Source organism: Perca flavescens, chromosome 14 (genome assembly GCF_004354835.1).
Source record: "Perca flavescens isolate YP-PL-M2 chromosome 14, PFLA_1.0, whole genome shotgun sequence".
NCBI lineage: Eukaryota > Metazoa > Chordata > Actinopteri > Perciformes > Percidae > Perca > Perca flavescens.
Window position 1 is genome coordinate 21,698,991 of NC_041344.1, and position 20,374 is coordinate 21,719,364.

Consider the following 20,374-nt stretch of genomic DNA (forward strand, 5'->3'; position numbering starts at 1 on the left):
ATTGGAAGCTATACAAAAATAAAATGACCAGGTTCCATAGGCCTAATATTGTATAATTATTCACATACACTCATAATTTCCATTCCAAGAGATCAATTTCTTATGGTAATTACAAGCCACGTTTAAGTAGAGCTAGTTCAGTGATTTCATTTCATCCTTACCTTGTATTAATCGTCAAGTAAAATATCAACAGAATAAATGGGCCGAATATACAAATAACATCAGAGTTAATACCATAGTAGCCTGATCTTTATTGTCCCGAAAAAAAGCTATTGTGATTGATTTCAGTTAATAGTTCAGATGCTGCAGGTCGATTGTGGTTAGAGACTCCGAGAAAAAATAGAAACTGTCCGTAGAAATGTCCACGGGGCTGTCCAGAGACTCTGACAAGCTCGGCGAGGCTGCATCGGAGAGCTGTAGGCAGGAATCCGAAGAGAAAGCTTGAAAATCGTGTATAGAAACATCCAGGGCCGGGGGACTGTCGCTATTGTCCGGGCCAGATGCCGAGCCTGGGCCCATTGTTGACATGCAGCCCGGAACAGTGGGTGACGGGTTGGGAAAATGTTTCAGATTTTTGTCATTGCTGTTCAGCGGCGCAGCAGCAAAGCTCATGGACTCGCCATTGTGGAGCTGCTGTGTGGAGCTAAGAGAGTTGTTCTGAAAGGAGCAAGTATCTCTCTCCAGCAGGGCCCCGCTCCGCTCGTACAGGGGGCCCTCGTCCTCCTCGTCGCTGTGGATGCAGTCCTCGGCGCCCGGCCCTTTCCCCTCCCCGTTGTGGTTCTCCTTGGTCTGGTTCTGTCGCTTGTGCTTCATGCGCCGGTTTTGGAACCAGACTTTGACCTGCCTCTCGGTCAGGTCCAGAAGGGCCGCTATTTCGACTCTCCTTGGCCGGCACAGATACTTGTTGAAGTGGAACTCCTTCTCCAGCTCCAGCAGCTGTGTGTTGGTGTACGCTGTCCTTAGCCGACGGGAGCCCCCTCCTCCCCCAGCACTCTCAACAATCTCAGGCGAGCCTGGAAAATAAACATCACGGTAGCATGGGATTAAAAACGCAAGAATCAACAGTTACATAACCCCGCTGGCCGTGAATCTCACATTATGGCTATCACAAAACACTATAGAGTGGCTCACAACATGCTGCAGCAAAATGGCCGCTGGAGCTACTGACCCAGGCTTGTAGCCTGTACACCTTTTATCCAAAAATCATTACAGCATAAAGATACTCATCAGATTGTTTTACACATAAAATAACGTCCATCATGAGCGTGAAGCAAACACAGTGCACTAAAAGCAGTGAGGTCCAGGCTGGTGTGGGGTACTAATGAATGCTCCAGCTGCCCTCCTCGGCAACGGCACTCCATCACTCTTCATTACTGTCACACATCAAAACTCTGCTACGGCTAGGGGAATAAATCATCTTACATCACCAAACTTTACCCAAACTTTTTTTCTTGCTTCAAACACTATCACAGAATATCCATAAACCTATCAGAATAAAGCGTGTCTAGCCTATTTGTTTTCTTTTTTTTTTAGGAAAGGCCCTGCGCACTGAGCTACAGTTTAGCAACATAAAGTAAACTCTTTTGCAGTAAAGTGCCCGTGTTTTGAAATCACCCACCTTTTGGAGAAAAGCACACAGGTCCATTGGAGATGGTGGTAGCGGTGGAGGTCGGCAGGTGGTTCCTTTTGGAGGCTTTCTTCTCCCGCATCCAGGGGTACTCCGGGGGTAAGGAGGCGGTGGGCAGCGAGCTGCATCCGTCGGGGCTGTGTCTGGGCCGGCCGTGCCGCGGATGGCTGCCCGGATTCAGGCTGGGAATGGTCTGCTCAAAGGGAGGAGGAATCAGTGTCGGGCGTGAAAGCGTCGAGCTCTTGATTGATGAACTTTGAAATGAATCAGCGACAGGGGGGAAAGATGTCAGGCACTCAGCAAGCGACGGCTGACTATTGATAAAACCGCTCTCTCGCTCGAATTCGTAATTCATCTCCGCTCCCTGAGAGCCGAGGAAAGTTTTGCACGCGTATTTTTATAAATGTTGCGGCTCAGTGAGGACGAGAAAGAAAAAATCATTAAAAAAGCTCCTGGTGGGTTTTTTCTATATCACTGATTACGGCCGTATGGGGACCGAGCTACTATTAAACTATTGAATTCATGGAGACAAGGTTGAAATTGGACCGAATTGCCTGTCACATGATTACCTCTGCCCAATGACAATTTGGGGTTTAATCAAAAGGAGCCACTGTCTGCCTGATTGATCCAAAAACTCTGATGAAGAACGCCTCGCTCAGCTGGGGGACGACTGTTTTTATTTACATATTTGTCCGCTCAGTTTATCCTCCTCTCGCCCTTCCAGTCCAGTCCACTAAGCTACAAAATGTGTTTTTTAAGAATGGCTGACGCTCACTATTACAGGGAAGGAGCCCAGCATAGGGTGCGCGGATTCGTGCACTCCTTTCTCGTATTGTTTGAGGATGTCAGTCGAGAACGCCCCCACCACACGTACACACACACACAGACACGCACACACACATACACACACACACATTTCATCCCAGTAGCTTTTTATATAGGCAAGAGCCAGGCTTCAGAGGTGAAAAAAACATACCCCAAAAACTGATATTGAGACTTCTCGACAGAAACAAACCATAACAACACAGCCTGCTTAGTGAGTGTGGACTCGTGAGTACATGTGATTCTTCAAAGACTCATAATAATGAAATATGCAGTGCATCCATTAACATGTGTTACAATAAAATGCCCATCCATTAAGTTAATACTGACAAATATGGCACGTTCACACCATTTCATCCCATAACAGCTGTTTAACATTTACAGATCCGGTCCAGAAACGTGTAAAAAGACACACACGCATGTGCACTCACAAACATGTTTTTTTTTATAGGCTATTTATATGGCCTCTATAGATATGCTATATACGCACGTGGGATTTTCGTTTATTCCACAAAAGCTCAATTTTATAACGAGGTCATCCGCGCCCATGTGCGTGCACAAACCTACAAACACTAGGTTAAACACACAAAAACCCTTTCTTTTGAGATTAGTAATAGTCAAATTTTTCGATAACCAAAAGCTGCTATAATTGGTACCTTATTTTAAATATGATCTTACTATTTAGAATGGTTTCATGTTTGTGTTAACAGTGGACAACCTCAAGGCTAAACCAGGGTTTACTTGGAGGGCAGTAGCTACAATGCTGAGAAAGCCATCTCACTGTATTGCCGGCATCATTTCTACCTGAAACTGCAATAAAGGAAAAACCATCACGTTTCCAATCGACCATTTAGAATGAATCCATTTGCAGAGTTATTATGTAAATAGAATTGTTATTGAATGGCGCTTCCCTGCAGTGTTTGGGTTTATGGCCCTTCCAGCATGTTCTGTGAAAGCCACATTTGGGATGTTTTTCGTCAAGCAGTACATGTAATATTTTCATTCCAAAAAATAGTATGGCTTGGTGAGTAAGAGAGAGGAAGAAGAGAAGTGGTAGACCTCTCTCAGTTTGTTGCTTATATACCAAACAAAGAGTCCTGGAAGCCTGTGCGCGATCAATCTTACTCGCCAAAAGGTCTGACAGCTCGGTGCCCTCACAACACATTTAAGGCTTCTTACTCTCCCCCGGATCAAATGCAGCCAGGAAGCGGCGAGAAACACTGGCCACTCAGATTAGAACCAGTTTCTCCTCGCAGTTGTAGCCGGGCTGTCGCTGGAGGGATATTTTAAAAGATAAATAAGAATAGATCTACACAAGATGCGACCATTTCCTTTTTGAGGAGACTGTAATGCGCCAATGGTGAGTAAGGTGAGGCAGCTTCTCCACCTGAGTTTTATCTTTGAATTGTGAATGGATTTACAAAAATACATGTATTTTTGTCGTTTTGGTAGACATGCAGGTTTATGAGCAGACCAGACCGTGTGGTGAAGGACAGAGTTGCTAGGAGAAGAGATGGATGGCTTTTTTTTTTGGAATTACGCACAGGCTTTGTGTGCAAGGAAAGGAGTGGGTGGCGGCATTTAGAGGACCCCAGCCTGTTCTACACTCTTGTCTTTACAGCAGGATTGATTTAGGACCACTTTCCCACGGATGGAAATGCAATGAAAGATACAAATCTTCTGTTTCAGTTCAAACGTTTTGTATGTGCTACCTGTGTATGGCGCATATGGGTCAAATCAGTGTCTTGCTGTGTATGCGTGTGCATGTGTGCGAGTGTATCTGTGTGTGTGTGTGTGTGTGTGTGTGTGTGTCTGTGTTGGATGCAGAAATACACAGTGCATCAGCTTTTTTTTTTTTTTTTTTTTTTTTTGTGACACACCATGGTTCAATTGTTCTAGGTTTCCCTGCTAACCATATGTCAGGGGTAGAAATGTTCATGCCCTATCATATCAATCACATTGGGCTGAAAATGATTTCTTTTGAGAACAAATAATACTGCAGTTGCAGAAAGGCATAACATAATCACAAAGTGTAAACATGGTACAAAAAGGTTTTGGTAATTTGATGAGAAAAGTAAAAAAAAAAGTCTTTGAGCACGGTAAAGAAAATATGAACAATTTTCCTGAAAAAAGACAAAACAATATAGGCATTTTAGATCCATGTGTGCATGTCCTCTACTTTTCTAGCAATGCTAGTACTTACTGCAAACAATTAATAATTCAAATATAAATATCATTTCTAATGCAGGCCCTTCATTTTTAACAAAATACACAAAGGAATTCACTGCCGTTTTTTAGCTTTCCACTGATAATTTGCTTTGCTGTAACCATCCACACAACCGAGGTTTTTCGTGTTGAACTGGCTTTACTCTTGCATCTGCAAATATGTAATATAATGAGACAAATAAGCCCCGTTACGGTTCTACTTCTGCCTGTATCCTCTCTGACCGCATTTGACTGACTGAACATATCAGGAAATTATTTTTCAAACGATTTCTCATTTAGCTCGTTGTCTTCTTGCAGAATCTTCAGAAGGGCCCGGTGACATTTTTATTATTATGGATGTGCCCACGCCGATGAGAGGAGGGACGAAGGCCACCCGAGTGTTTCTTTCACGTCGAATCAAGAAGAGGAGAGAAAAAAAACAAGTAGCTTTGATTTAATATTTGAATGTTTCTGCAGCCATTTCCCTTTCTGTTATTGAATATGAAATATAGCCACTGATTTTAAATGATTTTGTATGCATAAATATTATACCAATATATAGATTTAGCAATGATCATCCATGGTTCATTATTTTGCCTAACTATTGCCAATTGTCAATTTTTTTTATTCTTTTTGCTAGTACCTCTACTACAATTCGTTACCGTCATGAAATATATACGAATACTGATATGTAAGAATTGCAAAACTAGAAATATATTTTGACATTTTTATTTAAAAAAACTGTATTGTGTTTAATTTTGTGATCATGTGAAATGCTTCTGATGTGTCTAAATTAAAACTGCAATATTTGCTTGAATTATATTTCAATTATTTTATTTACTTCTTGAAACTGGAGCAGCGTGGAATGTATGACATCGAAAAAGAAAATTAATGTCGGTTTCTTTTTTCTTCAACAAAGAAACCGCTAATGTGTGTCCTTCTTTCCAGCCGTATTGCATGACTGATTGATTTTACATTCGCTGAGAAAATAAAAACACCACCTCGGAGAAGAAAAAATGGAAACATAATAGCAACATGTTGTGCTGCTGCTGCTGCTGCTGAGGAGCTTCTGCAGACGGCATGTATGGGCTGGAAAGGAGCCGAGACGCTAATTTTCTACCCACACAAAGATTGCAGAGGTGTCAAATAATACTAAAGGACTCTTTTATCTTAACACCGAACAAAATAAATAACATTAGAAAGTCCAATAGAACAACACAAGCAAGGGAGGTTGCGTGTAAGCTAGTGACCCTTGTTTCTGAAAATGTATATTCCTCATAATCCCAACTCGTGGCTCTAGAAGGATCCTTTCACAAGTGCAACAAAATGCAAAACATAATTCTTCAACTGCGGATAAATAAAAAAGACGGACAATTTCACATTAAAAATGAATAACATATGTTCATAATACCCTGTTTGAGTTTCGATTTTTAAACAATATAAAAAAAAAAAAGATTAAATAGGCCTATACTGTGCCCCCCTCCCTCCCACTCTAGACGTCCTACAGCCCATATAAAGGTCTTTGTGAGACAATGACACGAGCAAATAGAGAAAAATTCAAGCAAGTCGTGATTATTTATCCTACGCTACTTCACACGTTAAACTATAGAAAACATAAACAAAAGAAGAGAGAGGTGGGAGCCGTGAGGAGGCGAAGAAACAAAGCAGTAATGTGTCTGGAGTCTGGAGGTGGATAAGACAATGGGCGGAGTGATCCGGGCAGCGCCACCGCTACAGATGCGTCAGTTTGGGCGCTTCCTGGATTCTTCCCTGAGAGTAGTGCGACGTTAGGTCTGTGTACGTCGGTGTCGGATCACACACTCCGTGTTGCTGACTGTGGCCCATTGTGATTGCTCCATTATAGTCCATATTTGCGGACGGAGGGTGCGGGAGATGGGTCAGACCGAAAACGGAGGTCCCAGAATTGGGCATTGAGTCGATGTAACCTCCGCCGACATAAACAGGGCTGCCCTGCATGTGAGTCCCGTAGTTGCCATTGCCTTGGAGAGGATGCGCGTCATATTCGGGCGTGGCCGAGTCGGTCCCGGCATATCTCTTCTGGGAGGGCGGGCAGTTGTTGAGAGAGCTGTTCAAAGGAGGGGGATATGACGTAGCCATACTGTATGCATTTTGATGAGGTTTATTGTAAGACGTCGGCGACTGGGATTCGTAAGGTACACTGTTTACAAGAGAATGCATAGAGTTGAGGTATCCTCCACCACCACCACCACCGCCGCCGGAGGCCGGGCCCACGGGACTCCGAGGGGACTGTCCGCCAGGGGAAGGCATCATTCCGACACCTTTCTGATCCTTCTTGTATTTCATCCTGCGGTTCTGGAACCAGATTTTGATCTGTCTCTCGGTGAGGTTGAGCAGGTTGGCCATCTCTACCCTCCGGGGTCTGCAGAGGTACCGGTTAAAGTGGAACTCCTTCTCCAGCTCCACTAACTGGGCGCTGGTGTAAGCTGTCCGGGCCCTCTTCGATGCTGCTGACCCCGGAGGACTCTTGTCTCCGGGGCAACTCTCCACTGTCAGGGAGGAAGGGAGGAGGATGTCAATCAGTAATCCATTACAGAGAGAGAGAGAGAGAGAGAGAGAGAGAGAGAGAGAGAGAGAGAGAGAGAGAGAGAGAGAGGCAGATACAGGAGAGGGAAAGCAAAACCATCTGACAACACGCACACAGCTGATAACAGAACTTTCAACCATCAGGAGGGGGTTTACTAGATAAATATGCCCTGCTCCACTACTTTAATGGGGGTTCAATTATCGACTGTTTCTTTCTCCTCTCTCTTTATGTGCTGCAAACACACACATAAATCCGCTGCCTACTGCAAAGCACAAGGGTTATCACGAGGGCTCCATAAGACAATTAACAATCAGTCTATGCACTGTGTCTGGGCACAGTGTCTGTGTGCATGCTACACTAATGTAGGCCTAACTGAAGAATAATAGGTCAATATTAGTAGGTCAATATCTGAAATGGAACCAGGTAACCTCAGATTTCGCGTAACACACGCGTAATACAAACACAAGCATTATGTATTCCACAGGGTGTATAACGCAGCTGGCCCTGCCCTCACTGATAAGCCTCCTCTACTAAGAAGCTGGAGCTTGGCTGTAGAATGGCAAGGTGTTGGTCTACTCGCCGCTATGGCAGGCGGCCAACACTTAATACATTTCACTACCTGTCGCCCAAATTCGGAGTAAAAGGAATGCAACATGACATAACCTGACTAATTAGGTTATAAGATAGATGAAAGATAAGTTAACACGAGGAATACCCATGTATGTAGGGCAATCACTAATTAGTGTGCTTACTTATGATTTCATTTTGAAAAGGCTAGTTAACTTGATTTATAGGCTAAAAGACTGATCTGGGAAGCGTGTGTTAAGTGAGGGTTATTGTTATCTGTCTGGCGTACGTGCGTAAAACTTGCGTAAAAGGGCTTTTCATAAATGTTAGCACCTAAACGTGTTGTTAAAACTAATGAAAACCCCTTCCCAAACATAAATCACAATGAAGGGCAACACACATGCTTTGCATTTTAAACTCTTAATGCAGAAGGGTACATATAACCTAATTAGACATTTACCTATATATATATATATATATATATATATATATATATATATATATATATATATATATATATATATATATATATATATATATATACATACATACATAGCATGATTGTTTTTTTTTATTTGCATAAGACCAAACCCAAACTCCCACCCTGACCCACCGAGTTTTCTTCTCATCATAACCAACAGGATCTGGCTTGCATTTGCGCATGTGCGTTAAGTCTGCGTAAAATAATTTGAAATGCTAGCACTTCTATCAGTCTTTAAAAACTAATGGACACACCTTCCCAACATAAATATTAATGAATGGCGCCACACTGCTTTGCATTTTAGCTCTTACCGTAGAGACTACTTATACGTTAACTGGGAATTTACCCACTTAATTTACAAAATAGAAAGGTCATAGGAAGATCAGCCTCTAATGCAAACACTCCAAATATAAATTCCCCACTCTGACCCACCAAGTTTTCCTGCAATTAAAGCAGGCTCTGGCCTGCTTACATAAGTAAAAAGGGGTTCCATACATGTTTTAATGTCAACATGTTGTTAACAACTAATGGAAAACATTCCCTAAACAGAAGATTTTTATAATTAAATTATAATTAAATTAAATTAAAGGCGCGACCTTTCTTTGCATTTTGAACTTTATAGGACACTTACCTATTTAATTTACAACAAATATGGTAATTGGAAGATGAGCATCTCTCAATTTTTAAGTTGAGTATATGTAAAGAAAGACCCCAAACTCCCCAACCTGATCCATCAAGTTTTCCTGTCATCCAAACAGCAGGAACTTGCTTGCATATGTGCCTAAAACATGCCTTAACATCATTTAAAATTAAGCCGCACAACTTAATTTCTTACTGTGGAATACTATATGTAGGACCTACGTTAAACGAAATATTACCCACAGAATTCACAAAATAAGAAGGTCATGGGAAGATGAGCATTGCTGAATTTTTAGGTTGGCTCTTTATAAATAAACAGCCCCAAACACAAACCCCCCACTCTGACTCACCAAGTTCCCCTCTAATCAAAACAGCAGGACAAACTGAAACAACTGTTGTGCGTGTTTGTTTGTTGTCCCTCCAGGAACATTATGTGATCAGTGGTGATGCGTGTTTACAGTAGGGACAGGTCAGCTGCAGGGCACAGGGACAACAACTGGTGCAATCTACTTCCAATGTTGAGGCACATATTTCGTTTGCACTCTATAATCTTATATTTTATTTATAGTATATGGAGCCTGCGTGTGTGGGGTATCATTTTGGAGAATTCCCAATATGTAAAGTTGGAAACTTTCCAAGAAGACAAAGTTATAAAGTGGATAAAAGTAACACTTGTACATATACTCTGACTGTATAACGGAGGTGTTGATTAAACGCTGTGGCCATTTTTCGGCAGTTCCTGAATAATGTAATGTAATGTCTCCCCAGAGAGAAAAAAATATACACATAATGCAATACCACAAACCACTGACTTGAACATTATAGAGTAAAATTAACACCTCTCTGACACTGGCACAGACAAAAACTGCACATTTTAACCCTCACAAGGGGATTGTCCTGTTGCGGTTTGCCTCCCTCCCTGCTATCCCCTTACCTGCCCACCCACCCTCAACAAAACTTATGTAACTCTCTGGTCAGAGGCTATCACGTTATGTGCGTGTCAGTAGTGTTTGGGTTCAAAGTACCTGAACTGGAGCTACTGGTGGGTTTCTGCTTGGTGTTCTGACGGGATTCCTTCATCCAGGGGAAGATCTGTTTGCGTGCAGTAGAGGTCGGCGAGCCGTTCTTGGCACTGGGCTGGTTGGACCCGTTGCTTGTGTTTTGGCTGATAGCACCGGGGGATTGTGAGGGAGGGGGTGGGGCTGACACTGGCACCTGCGGTTGATTGCTTTCGGGATGAACCTTGGACTGCGCCGCTTGAATGGCTGTGGTCCTGTCGCAGCTCTCCGCCATCTCCCCCGGCTTTTGCAGAGCCACGGAGCCGTCAGGAGACTGCAGGGAGCAGGCAGGTCGATGGTACTCACTTTCCACATGAGAGGCCCGGGGATATTGGACCTGATTGGCATCATAACTGAAGCCATTTGCGCTTTGATATGGGTAGCCACTGTAAATTGCGGAGCTGTCGTAGTAGGTTGCCTTTTGCATCTCGCCGTTTCCCAATATTTATTTCAGAAACTGACAGGGTCTTGACACCCTTGTAGAATAACATTGGCACCCCGTGGTCACGTGACGCCTCTCCGCCAATGGCCTCCTCGGGTGAACCTAGGGTTACAAGAAGCACTGTGAGGAGAAGAAATGGTGGCGATCCATCTTACTTTTCAATACAGGCCTGACAGTGGAGACTATGGAAGCAAGATAGGGCCAACAGTTCTGTAGACTATTACCGTTTACCTTATGGCTTACACAGGGCACAAAGGCACGCACTAACCTTGTATTACCATCTGTGCCAAACCACATCAAAACAAAAACCGTTTCAAAAGCATTTCAGATTGCCAAATCAATTTTAGGCCCTAACAAGAAACTGCATGGCATTTTAAAACTCTGAGCTTATTAACAATGCGACTGAATATAAAGTAAAGGAACACCTTTTAGAGAAAATGCTGGAGGTAAAAGGGTGCTGTAAGGAAATCTTATTAGCGGTTTACCACACAGGAAAATAATATTTCTGTTATATTGTTATTCTACCAACAGGGCTGTCAACAGTATATCTAATTTGCAATGTAGCAGGTTTCATACCATGTGGCCCATACACTTTTAACCCATATTTATTTTTCACTTTGAGTAAAAAAATCTTCCTTTAGTAACATGATAGACCTCAATGTGCCGTGCCTCCCCGGACACCTGACGCAAAGCATTAACAATCGTATTTTCTTCTCTTTCTTTTTTTTCTCTTTGCATGCTGCAAGATAAATGGGAGGGCCACGAGGAAACCTGAAAAACCGGGCGGGCATCCGTGCATCTCCATGACCACGGTGTGAACCTTTCCTTGCAGGCCCATATAAATGGCTGCTGTCGGTGCTGTCTGCGCGGCGGCCCGTCGCGGTGATATATGGGGGTCAGTGGGCCGGGACGGCCCGCTCGGAATGAGCGGCCCGGTACTCAGGCGGACAGAAACCCGGCATGGCACAGCTAGAGCCTGCTGCTAAACCACCATAATTCGTGCAGGTAACCATGGGGATCAGCCTCTAAAAGATTATTGGGGAAACTATAAACCATAATAGACACAGATCCTTGGGTCATCTTGGGGATGTCTTTTATGATGTGATATTACTAATGAAATAATGGAATGTTTAATGTGGAGCCCCGGTGTTTTAACCATTGCCATTAAAAACAGCAAAGTACAATGCATAATAATAATAATAATAATAATAATAATAATAATAATAATAGGCGAATACTAATAATAATACGCTGCAATACCTTTAAATAAAAGTAAATCATTTTAAATACAAGTACAATTTAAACCCGCCCTATTCATTTAGATTTGTTTGTAAAATAATGCCGTTATTTTGTCTGCACTCTAGATTTGACCCGATCAAGGAAGTACATCATTTGGAGACTAAACAAAATAAATAAAACTCAATCAAAAATATTGCATTGAAACCCTAACTTCAAATTTTAACTGCTGAAACTATAAGGCCCTGGAGTTATGTGTCTTGATAGTACATGTGATCCCAACAATATCGATGTTAATAGCCTTCTGTAGGCTGCAATAAAAAATATTTCTTGCTGACATACGTTTAACATCACTTAGGTGTAGGCTATAGTTCCGGAGCAGACATAAGATTAGAATTAATTTTCATAAACTGAGCGCAAACAAATTAATAGAAAATGTCGACCAACTATTGGGTTGTGCAGCCGCGCAAAGCAAATCAGTATAAAATGAGCATTGAGCTTGTCCTCAACGCAGCTAAACCGCAGAGTGAAAGAAGATGTCTTCGCTGTATCTGCACTCACGATGACCTGGAAAAGATATCAGAAAGCTTTGTGGTGTAGCTATATCGCCAGGCGAGCCATTGCGATAGTCATAAAAGACAGAGAAACAGAGACAAATGACAGACTTTCTGTGCAGCCTTCTGCTCCGCGTTAGAGAAATCTTGCTGCCTGACTGTATGTGTGTGAACTCTTCCTGAACCGCGATCTAAGTCATACGGTGATAAATCACCGCGCGACACACAAACTCGGCCATTTACAACCGACGGAGCCTATTTCTGGCCTGCTTACCTTATCCTCTGACGACGAATGCAGAGCACCAAGCGATATTCTCTCATTCAGCGACGAAATCGATCAAAGCAATAATCCAGAGAAAAGTTTAAAGGCAGGGCTGGCTGGGTGAAGCAGCAGCAGCAGAGTGCGCCCTGCCATGCACCAGGCATTAGCAGCCACAACAAAAAAGGGAAGAGCCTAGAGAACCCCTTTTCCTTTTTTCCTTGTCTTTTTTTCCTACTCGACGTGGATGGGTAAACCGAGATTACGAAAGCAGGCGTGAGCAGTCGGGTCAGCGAGATAAGAGTTATCTGGCCTTAAGATTGAATGTATCGTCATGCTATAGAGCAATGGCCAGTGCTTCATAGCAATATTAAACTCAGTCAAGGCTATGACAGACTATGTGATCCTTCACCAGTACCATGCAGACACCAGTGAACTGCCCCGAACCAGAGCGTCACCATAGACAAAAAAAAAATTATGCAAATACGTAGCGCCTTGGAAAGCCAGTTCAAATCAAGTGGCTGCCTCTCCTCCTCCCCCAACCAAATGAGGTAGTGTGTCTAGAAAATAAAAATGCATTGTTACAAATAGCATGGAAGACCATACCTAAACATTTTTTTGTTATTATTTATTCCACTTCATGCAGTGGAATTATGAGCTCTGTGGATGAGATGTTGGAGAGAGGGGAGAATACAAAGGAATAATCAGCCGCTGACCATGCTGCATTTCAATTTCCACGGCACATAAAGGGCTTCTATCCGCGGTTCAATCATTAACCCACATTTTTGCATCTAGCCCTTAATCTTTTGGAACAAGGGACGCGCCATTCGTTTTCATTCCAGCACCAGGTATACTACTGCCTGCATGGCTTCTTGTACGGAGAATCCAACACAATATTATTTTAAGATCAGAAAGCACAACAACTTAACATCAAAGCTGCGTTCGATGTGTATCAAGGGAAAAACCCCACCAGGAGCAGGGTGTGAAACATGGGAAGAAGGTTCATCACCAAAAGGCAGAGCGGAGGACATGCAGCGAGGAGCAGGGGGAATCCCTCTGCATGGTAATGTTGTTCTTTTGCAGCCAAAAGAAAGAATGGGGGGGGGGAAATAGATTTATGACATCTCAGCTTCCCCGGGCTGTAAACACATCCAGAAGTGCAGCATTCTGCTGCTTTCAGGCTCTGGGACAACATTCAATGACACTATTAAAAAGGTAGAACACACGGACGGCGTGGGAGGGTGAGTGGGACAAAAATTCACGCGTGAGGATTTTCTTTTTAGCCAACTCGGCTTTTTCTTTTCGAAACCAGAGTAGTCACATCGATAATTATTTACTTCTTTTTGTTTTGCTAAAATGCTGATTCGTCTTTCTCTTTAATTTGGCCCTGAGCTAAGGGTGACATGTCAGTGAGGTGGTGGACGTATAATGCCGTGCATAATAAGGCTTAACAAAAAAAAAAAAAAAAAGAGTAAAATGTTGATGAAAGAAAATCCATGTTTAAAACTTCAGGGCAGTAAACTATAGCATCTACAAGCAGATGGCTTTCACTGAAAGTAGTTTTTGAAAGGAATAAGGCACCGCTCCAAGAGCTGCGATTCCCCTCGTCACTTTTATAGTGACAAATTACACCACAAAGACAAGTGGAAGAGAAGGAATTATTGCTCTCGGGCTGGTCATATTGCTTCTACAAGGAAATATACAAGCCAAAGGCTGCTTCTCTAGCCCTGCGAGTGCTTTGGTGGGCGTGTGTGGTACTTATTAGAAATTGAATAAGGATATCACCATTAAGCATTCATAACACAAATCAATAAAGATATATGGACTTACCGAAGGCAGTTCAAGGTGTGTCGGAGACCGTGCGATGGCCTGGATTTACTTGGCTGGATTTCTGCAATGAGGAATAAACGTTTTCAATTTTTCAGAAGATCATACAACCTTTTAATCTGTTTAGGAAAATATATTAGTGTGGGTTTTATTGTAGAATAGGCGCTACCTACCTTTATAGTTAGAAAATGTAATTATGAATAATAAGTCTTGTTATTATTGCCTTATTTTAAAATTAAAGAAAAAAAGAAAAGAAAAGAACTGGCAAACAGGCTAACCCCAATCTAGCAAAATTCGATGCAAGCATTTTCAAGATAGTTATTTGGGTCAAATTTTAGATTTAGCAGCAGGCTCCAAGTCTTTGTGTTAAATGAACATATTTATAGCTATTAAATCATTAAAATCTAGATTCCTTTTAGTTTTTTTTTGCAACAAAATATTATCCAAAGTATATTCATCTGTAGGAAAAACAAGACCACAACAAAATTGCCTAAATAAAAAGGCAGAATGCAAAAATTCTCCCCAGAAGAAAATAACATCACAACCAAATATTGCTGCCTATCAGCGCAATATCACTAATAACATGAAAATGGGCCTATGCAAATAACGTGTTTGTTGTTTCCCTGCTGGCCGGTAAGCACTTTCTCCACACACGGATCGAATAGTCATTAGCTCTCGCGCACCATCTTCCCCAAGTCCCTGCGCCCATAAATCAAGCAGGAGCGCCGTGACCTCAGTGCAGCCGCGCGGTCCTGGATGGCACTCAGTCTTCCATTATATGCTCGTTTCCCTGGCGGAGCGACACAACCCACCGCTTTCCCCTACTTTTTATGGACCTCATCTTGATGCATCATTTACGCAAAAACACACCACGTTAAGACACGAGATGTTTTGTTTTATAGGACCGGTTGCATCTTGGAACGGCCGCGCGCTCTGTTTGGTTTTTTTCTTGGAAGCCAATATTTAAATGGCCGCTTTATTTACAAACGATTGTGCAGGCCTATTTTTTTCCCAATGCCTGCTTATGCTATTAAACATATGAATAAAACAAAAAATATTTTATTATTTGCTGCTCTATTCTAATTTTACACGGAAACAATAATGGCTTTAATATCCTGGGAAGTAAACAACGGAACAATGCTCATTTCTTAACGGTTCAGACAAATCCTTCAATCGTTACCTATAAATTATGTGTGTGTATATTCTGAAGGCATATTTATGTTTCGTTTGATAAGCTATGATGAATATATTAGACATTAACAGATAGGTGGATATCGATAGCTTCTTGGTACATGCCATTTTCTCGCCCTGCAGAAACCCTGGACCCCTATTTTACTGACCTCTGATTCGCTCAGCAATAACTCACGACAGTAATGAACAATCGGCGGAAATACCTCAAAATAAAATCCATCCTCCCAAAGCTCGGGCTCAGACTCTGTCCGCGTGGAAAAACATATCCGTCCGTGACAGCAGTATAATACATCCACAAACCCGGGATCCTCTCTCTTTCAGTCTGCCTCTCTTTTCTTTTTCTCCCCTCGATAAACAAACTACAAAACCCGGACTCCCCTCGCAGAAAGTGGGGGTAACCCGCATATAATCAGCATCATATGGCCAGACCGGGGCTCCGGTTTTCTTCCCCGTGCCATAACATCGCGCAGTATTATGCGCCCCGCTCACGTGACGCAACGTCAATTTAAATCCCTTTTATTTGAGCCCGTGAATCATTAATGGAGGCAGTCATTGCCCCTGAGGAGAAACGGATCAGTTTGGAGGGAGAAAAAAGAGGGGTATGTGACACTGCAATGTATCTGGCAGAGGAGCAAGTCTCTCGCAGAGAAGCAGCTTTTCCACGTGTCGCCCATTCAGAGGGAAAGACAGTTTTAAAGTGCCATATATTTGGTGCCTGTTAGCGGCTAAAAGAGCTAATCCTGCCTGTATTATGCCGGGTTTCAAGTACAGCCACAGCTCTGAGCCAGCCTAAAAACCGGAATGGTTTGCACTGCAGCGTGATAATTCGCACTATGTGAGATGGAGAGGGCTTTCCGTACAAATACCATTTAAGAGTGGCCTAATGATTACTCATCACTCCAGCAAACGTCTTCACCTTTTTTCTTACAACACAACCAGGGCTATAGGGAGCTTTACTCAATATCGCCCCCGCCGTCCACAACCCCACAGTTTGGTTGTAGTACCACTTAATCAGCATTTGGTTCTACGTCAGCATACGCCTGCATGCCGATGGCCAAATGGGTATAAAATGTCACACATTTACCTGTCCTAAATAAGGAGTGTGCGCGTCCTGGTGGTCGTGAGGGGTGCGTGTCAGTCAGCAGTGAGCGGAAAGTGGAGGTGAGGAAACCAAAGAGTGGCTGCTTGACCCCGCTGATCACTACATGGACCCCCATTCGACCTAAATGCGCTTACGCGTTTCCTATGACCAGCTGAGTGATGTTGGAAATTATAGGTTTGTGCAAAGGAAGAGTTTTTGAGCTTTGGAATGGGGGAGGGGGTATAATGGCAAAAGTGCCGACTAATACTTAATCCTGCTGTGGATTGCCAGAACCACCATAATATAAACCTATTTCTATCTGAAGAGCGTGGTATGTGTCATGGTAGATATCTAGCTGCCACTCCAGGTATTGCCAAAAGTCCTAGCCCGGAAGAGCTTCTCTCTTCTGGGCACCGTTTGGCGCTTGTTTTCCGTCAACACCGAGCAGCGGGCGTGGAAAAATCCCACCACAACTATTAATCATTCGGGGCGGACATAGACAGCATCCCACACCCACACCAGCCTTTGTCTTCTCAAACTACAACTTGAGCGGTAAACTTTTAAAGACAGGAACGGAAGCAGACCAGCTCTTATTAATTCACCTTCAACACTTCTAAAACTGAACAAAGAGGAGGAATATTAATGATCAGGGCTAAAATAATAAGTTTTACGCACAGGATTTAGAAGCATGATTATGAAAAGAAGACTATATTTTGTTAAACAATGTTTGTGTCTTTAAGGTGTTATTTTGTTCTCCCTTTGTTTTTACAATTACAGATGTGGAGCAGTCACTGGGATTTTATGGCTGGACATGGCCGTGCACTGGAAGATAATCCCACGTTGCCTTTCGCAATGGCAACCGAACTTTTCCCTGACCCGGGCAGAGGCATAGAGAGTCGAGTTGGAAGTTATTTTGGGTTCAAAAACAAGGAGAAGATGGAAACCAAAGGCCCTCAGCTAGTAGCCTACTTGTTTCTTTTTTACTTTTAGTTTCACTTTTTCCAGACTTGCCCTTTGCTTAAAAGTAGTAGTTGATTGATTATGTTTTAAATGTAAACTGTTTTCGCATAAAACAAATGTTTCAGTTATTTACACAAATCAAGGCTCCTTATCACTGTCAGCGAAGAAGAGTTAGAGGCGCAGACCTCTGGATGTTGGCCATATGGGTCCATATCTCCCCACACTGTTGACTCTTGAGCTCTTAACAGCCAGGCTTGGGTTACCGATACACTCAGACGAAGATAACTCTTTCTGCGAGGTTTACATCGGCCAACATCAAGGCTAATGCGAAATGCAACGCCTTGAGCCGAGACATCTCTAATGGATGTAGACGGACTAGGACAACGTAACGTGTTTGCGTAACGGTGGTTATAATAAAGCATTTTACATGTTGAACTTCCTGGCTCTTTTTTATGACTGAAAATGTTCTCTGATCATACTTTTGTTCAATAGCTGTCAGATACATCTCGGAGGTAAGTGGAAAATAGCCCATTCACATTAATACTTATTATTATTATACACATTGGCACATACCCTAAGGACTTATGTTAATGTTTAACCTGTGGCTAAATTTACTATTGTGTTCACTCTCATTGAAAGGCTCTTCCAAGCAACAGATCAGCCCTTTGCAATGTTACTGTTGTTTAAATAGGACGTAGGCCTACTCTCATTTGTACATATTCAACAGTGAAATGAATAAATTAATTACATTTAGTACAATTGCTAACACATAGTAAACGTCTCAAGACTGTAGTGGTACTAAACATGTCCATGCAGAGGTAAAACAAATAGGTACAGCAGAGTATAGTGTAATATTATCACTTAATGTTGACATTTATATTAAACAAATTTGCAAAATTGTTTAGTCTTGTAAAACATTTAAATGGAGTTTACATTTCATCATCCTAATTTGTCTTGGTTTGAAGATTTAAAAAGTTATGGAAAAATGGACCTGCTGTCTTGTATCATATTCACTGAGAGGTCCAATATGATACATAGTTTGAGTATGATTTAACGTTTAAGCACAAAATACATACATATATGTAATACATGTACATATTTTATGCCGATTCAAGTGTTTTGCAATCAAATTAAAAAATAAGATTATTTGAGTTTAATATGCAGATTGTGATATAGCAAACTCAAAACTCTGCAGAAATAGCTGTGGAAAAAAATTCACCAGAAGAAACATGAAACCAACTTGCACTTCCGGGATATTTTATAGCAGTTTTTGTAGTTAAATTTAAGAGGAAAAAAAAACAGCCAAATCTACTCACAAGTCATGACGGTCTGTGTCCAGCAGACAGAGTTCTGTCAGGGGAAAAGAGATCTGACTCGCACCCTGAAGAGGATCACTTCAAATGAAAATAAGGCAGATTTTCAGATCTATTTCTGACCCCGGGGTATTCATTATTCAACAAGTCACGTGAACAGGCGAATTAAAATTTCAGTACATTGGAAGTGACCTCTATTCGCGAATCAAATGACTTGAAATCTTGTAATTTAACTAGTTGGCCTTCTTGGAGTCTGCGCAAAATCGGTGCCAATCAGCTTCAACGCCATCTTCTGCACAGCTTCCATGTCTGCAGCAAGTGTTGACCAAAGGGCTAAAGAGTATATGCAGAGAGAGCTTTAACATTTTTGCAGGATTCTTTTTTTATGCAAACAAAGTAGTGTCGTGAAAGATGCAACAAAAACTGTACCAACAAGGATAGAATACTGTTTGTGTCTGTCACTCTCTGGCTTTTTCTGTGGGAATTTTGGTTAATGTCAGTTTTATCTAATTTACTATTAAATGCATTGCAGACCTTCATTATGCTATTATTGACACACACACACACACACACACACATATATATATATATATATATATATATATATAAATAAATAAATAACCGAAACCATCAGTACCTAAATATATTGAAAATCATACTAAATTACATGTACAATGCCAGCATGTTTCAGCTGCCCTGTTCATACGGCCTGACAGGGGTGTTTCTGTGATATATTGCATAGTAGCTGTCTCTTAAAATAAGTTTGGGGAAATTCATGACTCAGATTCACACCTAAACACCGTTTTTGTTTCCGCGCGGTCTCTGGGTAAATCTTAAATGAGAAGAAAAAGCTCGCGGAGGTCTCAACACTGATGTATGATCTGAACATTGTGTGTCGAAAGGTCAGGGGTCAGAAGAAGTACTCTGAGCCGGTGATTGGCCAGAGTCGGCAGTGTCCCCTGGTTGAACTCTCTATTGTTTGGAAATAGCAGGTAGTGACCAACACTCACACTCTGGCGCACTAAGGTTGGATGAGATGTCCTTATAATGGCGAGAAAGAACAATATGCGAGGCTGGATGCGTTTAACAATTTGGGTATTTGATTCCCGGCTCAGAAGCAAAGCCTGCAACACTGATATCTGACTCTTAAATTCCAACGAAAATGCGCGTGACATTAATGCACATTTCAGTTAGTTGAGCATTAAAGGGCATAATGCAGTCAGAAACATCTTCACATTTTATGCATATTGTTGCAGATGGGGGAACGTTTTGTAAGATATACTTCATTCTGAATAGATTGCACATATTAAACACTGAAAATGTTGGAACGTTTCCCTCTGTGTAAATCTTACTTTAAGAGATACTGCGCATCTTTGCGCACTGATTAACAAGGTAATAATATCTGCAAATAACCTCAAATACAGCAAATATATTTTGATTATATTCAGATGAAGTAAAAAAAATAAAGACGAAGTATTATGAGTGTGGCGTAGTAAATTATCCAATGCTCGGAGACACAATCACAATTTTACGCACGCATCTCCAA

The 20,374-nt window shown here is 42.0% G+C and overlaps 2 protein-coding genes across 5 annotated transcripts in view; both read right to left on the reverse strand.

The window, feature by feature from the left end:
* On the reverse strand, positions 1 to 4,226 carry LOC114568159 (homeobox protein Hox-A2a). The gene is made up of 2 exons (XM_028597580.1): positions 1,619 to 4,226; positions 1 to 1,013 (listed from the first exon to the last, which is right to left on the reverse strand). Exons 1-2 carry the CDS (start codon positions 1,980 to 1,982, stop codon positions 289 to 291), a joined length of 1,089 nt encoding a protein of 362 aa, XP_028453381.1. The 5' UTR covers positions 1,983 to 4,226; the 3' UTR covers positions 1 to 288.
* A 1,975-nt stretch (positions 4,227 to 6,201) lies between these two features.
* Positions 6,202 to 20,374, reverse strand: part of hoxa3a (homeobox A3a) — a 29,724-nt gene continuing 15,551 nt past the window's right edge. For 2 of the 4 annotated variants that reach the window (XM_028596690.1, XM_028596689.1), the window contains exons 2-4: positions 14,287 to 14,347; positions 9,933 to 10,509; positions 6,202 to 7,182 (exon numbers count right to left, since the gene is read on the reverse strand). In XM_028596690.1, the coding sequence (XP_028452491.1) occupies positions 6,386 to 7,182; positions 9,933 to 10,392 (1,257 nt within the window). In that variant the 5' untranslated portion in view covers positions 10,393 to 10,509; positions 14,287 to 14,347 and the 3' untranslated portion in view covers positions 6,202 to 6,385. Of the gene's footprint in view, positions 7,183 to 9,932; positions 10,510 to 12,471; positions 12,841 to 14,286; positions 14,348 to 16,558; positions 16,727 to 20,374 lie in introns of those variants that run through there. The other 2 variants (XM_028596691.1, XM_028596692.1) reach the window with 2 other exon arrangements.

Coding starts and splice junctions, on each gene's coding strand:
- LOC114568159 (XM_028597580.1), bottom strand. CDS start 1,982: ATGAATTACGAATTCGAGCGAGAGAGCGGTTTTATCAATAGTCAGCCG. Junction 1,014..1,618: donor TGTGTGCTTTTCTCCAAAAG/GTGGGTGATTTC, acceptor TTTATTTTCCAG/GCTCGCCTGAGATTGTTGAG.